This window comes from Capsella rubella, unplaced genomic scaffold (genome assembly GCF_000375325.1).
Source record: "Capsella rubella cultivar Monte Gargano unplaced genomic scaffold, Caprub1_0 scaffold_7, whole genome shotgun sequence".
NCBI lineage: Eukaryota > Viridiplantae > Streptophyta > Magnoliopsida > Brassicales > Brassicaceae > Capsella > Capsella rubella.
Window position 1 is genome coordinate 16094402 of NW_006238917.1, and position 3960 is coordinate 16098361.

At 39.4% G+C, this 3960-nt stretch overlaps 1 protein-coding gene across 2 annotated transcripts; it reads left to right on the forward strand.

Annotated features, from left to right (window-relative positions):
• Positions 1-3719, forward strand: LOC17877878 (trichohyalin). 2 transcript variants are annotated; one of them, XM_006283003.2, is made up of 3 exons: positions 1-218; positions 455-680; positions 777-3719. In XM_006283003.2, the coding sequence occupies exons 2-3, from the start codon at positions 471-473 to the stop codon at positions 3462-3464; spliced, it is 2898 nt and encodes a 965-aa protein (XP_006283065.1). In that variant the 5' UTR covers positions 1-218; positions 455-470; the 3' UTR covers positions 3465-3719. The 2 variants fall into 2 exon arrangements, with proteins under 2 accessions (XP_006283065.1, XP_006283066.1); XM_006283004.2 differs by having other exon boundaries at positions 455-3719.
• Positions 3720-3960: the final 241 nt, after the last annotated feature.

A 3960-nucleotide genomic window follows, 5' to 3' on the forward strand; every position in this document is an offset into this window, starting at 1 on the left:
GGGGAAAACAAAAAAAAACTTGCGCCGCGTTTCACTTTCAACGCCTTTCATTCATAGGCTTTGGGGTTCGTTTGTTTCGTCTTCTCCAAATCAAATCCAGAGAGCTCTCTGAGTCTCTCTCTCTCTATCTGTGTGTTGTTCTTTGTTCTTACGAGAGTTATTTCTTGAAGATTTCGCTCGAACGTTGTTGCTTAGAGCTCAGAATCTGTAAACACCTGGTAAATTTAAATCAATTTTACAGATATTCTTGTTGTTTTGTTTTTTCTAGGTTTTTTTCGTAAGATTTTTTAAACCTAATTTATTCTTTTTGAATTTTTTTTTGGGAGAAATCGTTGGTGTTTATGTGTAAAGTGTAATAGAGTTGTTAGGTTGGATTTTTTTTTTTTTTTTTTTTGGTTCTGAATAATTTTGTCGTTTTCTGATTTTTTTTTTGTTTTGTTTTGTAATTCTACAGTCGGCGAGGAAAAAAAATGGAAATGGAAGTTGTTTTGGGAATCGGAGAAGAAGAGAAGAAACTTAAAGCAGCTAGTTGTTCTACGGAGATTGAATCGGGTAAGGAACACGATTCAGGTGAGAAAACGGTACAAGATGATGGTGTTCTTCGAGATAACGGTGTTAGGGTTTCTGTGAACGGAGATAAAAAGTCTGACGACGATGTTGTTGAGGAGGAGAAAGATAAGGTAAGCGTTGTTGAGGCTGAGATAAATTTGAAGGAATCTGTTGTTGTTGTTGAAGATTGTGTAATGAATGGGGTTTCTTCGTTGTTGAAATTAAAGGAAGATGTGGAAGATAACGAAGAAGAAGAAGATGGTGATGAAGAGGAAGAGGATGAAGAAGAAGAAGAGCATGGGTACTGTGTTGGAGATTTTGTGTGGGGTAAAATCAAGAATCATCCATGGTGGCCTGGTCAGATTTATGATCCATCTGATGCTTCGGATTTGGCTTTGAAGATAAAACAGAAGGGGAAATTGCTTGTGGCCTATTTCGGGGATGGGACATTTGCTTGGTGTGGTGCGTCGCAGTTGAAACCGTTTGCTGAGAGTTTTAAAGAGTGTTCGAAGGTGAGTAACTCGAGGAGTTTCCTCGGTGCGATGGAAGAGGCCGTTGAAGAGATGGGGAGACACATTGAGCGTTTATTGGTATGTGATTGTGCTGAGGGGAAGGATAAGTTTGATAGTCGTGCCGTTAACAATGCTGGGATTAAGGAAGGGGTTTTGGTGCATGATTTGAGACGGGAAATGATTGCGTCTTTGCTGGTTGGGAAACATGGAGAGATTCTTAAAGATGTTAAATGCTTTGCAGAGACTGTTAGTTTTGGTGGGTTGCTTGAGCTGGAGATATTGAAAAGGAAGGTATCTGCCTTTTATCGGTCTAAAAGAGGATATGGTTTGATTGAGTATCATGAGCCTCAATCAGTTCCAGGACTTGAAGACAAAAACAATAGTGATGATGATGAAGAAGAAGACGAGAATGTTAATGATGGGTTCGAATGGCGTGCTAAACGTTCTAGCATAGAAGAAGCAGCAGATTTGGATCCTGAAGAGTCGTCTCTACATAGATCGCTAGAGAAGTGTTCTGGGTTTCCTGATCATAGGCTGCTCCACAGAAGGAAGGAGAAAAGTATTGCTGATATATTGGAGAATGAGTCCTCTGCGAAGGTAAGATTTGAGACAGATCCAGTGAATGGAGATGTAAAGTCAAATGCAAAGTCGGGTAGGAAAAAAACAAAACGCTCTGATCAAGTTAATGGTGAGCTTGAAAATATTACCAGCTCTACACAGAGGAAAAGAAAGAGTGATGCGAGTCACAAGCACGTGGAAGAAAGTAGCAAAGGCGAAACTTCGAGGAAGAAAAAGAAAAGGGATGTGGATGTGGATGATGATGGGAGTGGAGACAGAGAAGAGACTCAGAAAAACGAGACTTCGGATCTGGAAATAGATATTGATTCAACTCCCTTAGCTTCACTGCGGAAAAAGGTCATGGTTGATGCTTCCAGTGTTGAAAATAATGCTGGAAATGGCGAGACCGCCACACAATCATCAAAGAGGGAGAGGAAGAAGAGCAAGTACCTTTCGCCTGATTTCTTGTCAGATTTTTCTCGGAAAGGGGGTAAAAAGAGCAAACTTGAATCTGAATCTTCTAAAATTTCAAGTCAGAGCCAAGTAGAAGAGCAAATGGCCGATGCTAATGGCAGCATCGTGGCAGTGGAAGAAGATAAGTTGGATATACCATGTGAACCATCATTTGATAATGGATTAGGTCGCGAAGAACTGTCAGAGGAACTAAGTAACGCTGTCGATTTTCTGAGGTTGGGAGCTACGCCAAAGGAAATGCAAGATCTAATCCGTCTAGCAGCTCTTGGTACACAGTATCCAAAAGAAAATAGCTCAAGAGAGATGGTAAGAGAATTCATGACCATCTATAGAAGCTTCACATATCATCATGGAGCCAATCACAAGATTTTAGGGGGTTATGATAGTTCAGATAGAGAAAAGGAACAACTGTATGAGACACCCAATCCCGAGACTAAGGTGAAAGAGAAAAAAGATAAGAAGCGTAAAGTGAAGCAGCAAGAGGAGGAGATTGAGGAAACTGGAAAAGAAGAGAATGAGACAGACAAGAATGGGGATATGAAGAAAGAGCGAAAACATAAGAAGTCTAAATCAAAGAAGCAAGCCGATGAAGGAGAAGAAACCCAGAAAGAGTCAAGTGAGTCGACAAAGAAAGAGAGAAAACGTAAGAAGTCTGAGTCAAAGAAGCAAGCAGATGGAGACGAAGAAACTCAGAAAGAGGCAAATGAGTCAACTAAAAATGGGAAAAAACGTAAGAAACTTGAATTAGAGAAGCAAGTGGAAGCGGATAAAGAAGATACCAAAAAAGAGTCAAGTGAGCCAACCAAGAAAGAGAAAAAACGGAAGAAACCTAAACATGTCGAAGAAGAAACCCAGAGTGAGACTGTGAAACCCGAAAAGAAGAAGAAGAAGAAGAAAAGAGAGGGAAAGTCTAAAAAGAAAGAAACCGAAAAGGAATTTGCAGGAGCTGAGCTATATGTTACATTTGGTCCTGGTTCGAGTTTGTCTAAAAAGGAAGATTTGATTGAAATATACGAGAGGTTTGGATCATTGGACAAAGAAAGAACTGATATGTTGGACAACAACTTGTCTGCCCGTGTTGCATTCTTGGATGTAGCTGATGGAGAAAAAGCCTTTGAATCCTCACAAGAGAAATGCCCGTTTACTTCTAGTTCGACCGTTAAGTTCAGGCTCAAGTATCCTAACGAGAGAACAGAGGAGAAGAAAACTAAAGCTGAAGTTGCAGAGGCGACAAGGGAGGTGGATTATCTGAAGAAAAAGATGGACGAGATGAGAATGTTGCTTGATGGATGTGAAGGAGGAATGACCGAAGAAGTAAGAGTGAAATTTGAAGATGAGATGGTAAATTTGTTGGAGAAAGTGAGAAAGTAAGAGAGATGAGATGCCCTTTAGGATTATAATTTATGTTTTTATTTTGTTGGTTGAGAATCTTGAGGAGACTTTTGCAGGTTTTAGGATATTTATGGTTTCTGCAAAACAAAAGACAAATATTTTGGGAAGTTGATGATACTATGAATCTTGTCATAGGTTAGAGAGTTTAGATCGATGTTTCTATGTTTTTTGTGTAGACTTTTCACAAGTTTACAAAATTTGGTACTAAACCCTGCTATTGGGCTTTTTGGTATATCACACTCTTGAGTAATGAGTTTGGGATGCTCAAATACTGTTTTATTTTTTTTACCATGCTAGCAAGTTACTTACTAGTAGTAGTAACATGACTCTAATTTAATTTACCAAATCCAAATCATGATTCTGCCAAAAACGTGATTCCGCGTTTCTCGCCAAAAACGTGATTCGGCACTTTTCTTCTAAAACGTGGTTTCGCGTTTTCTACCAAAACTTTGGTTTCACGTTTTCTCGTCAATCA

Excerpts from the sequence above, each read along its gene's own strand:
- LOC17877878 (XM_006283004.2), top strand. The coding sequence starts at position 471 with ATGGAAATGGAAGTTGTTTTGGGAATCGGAGAAGAAGAGAAGAAACTT.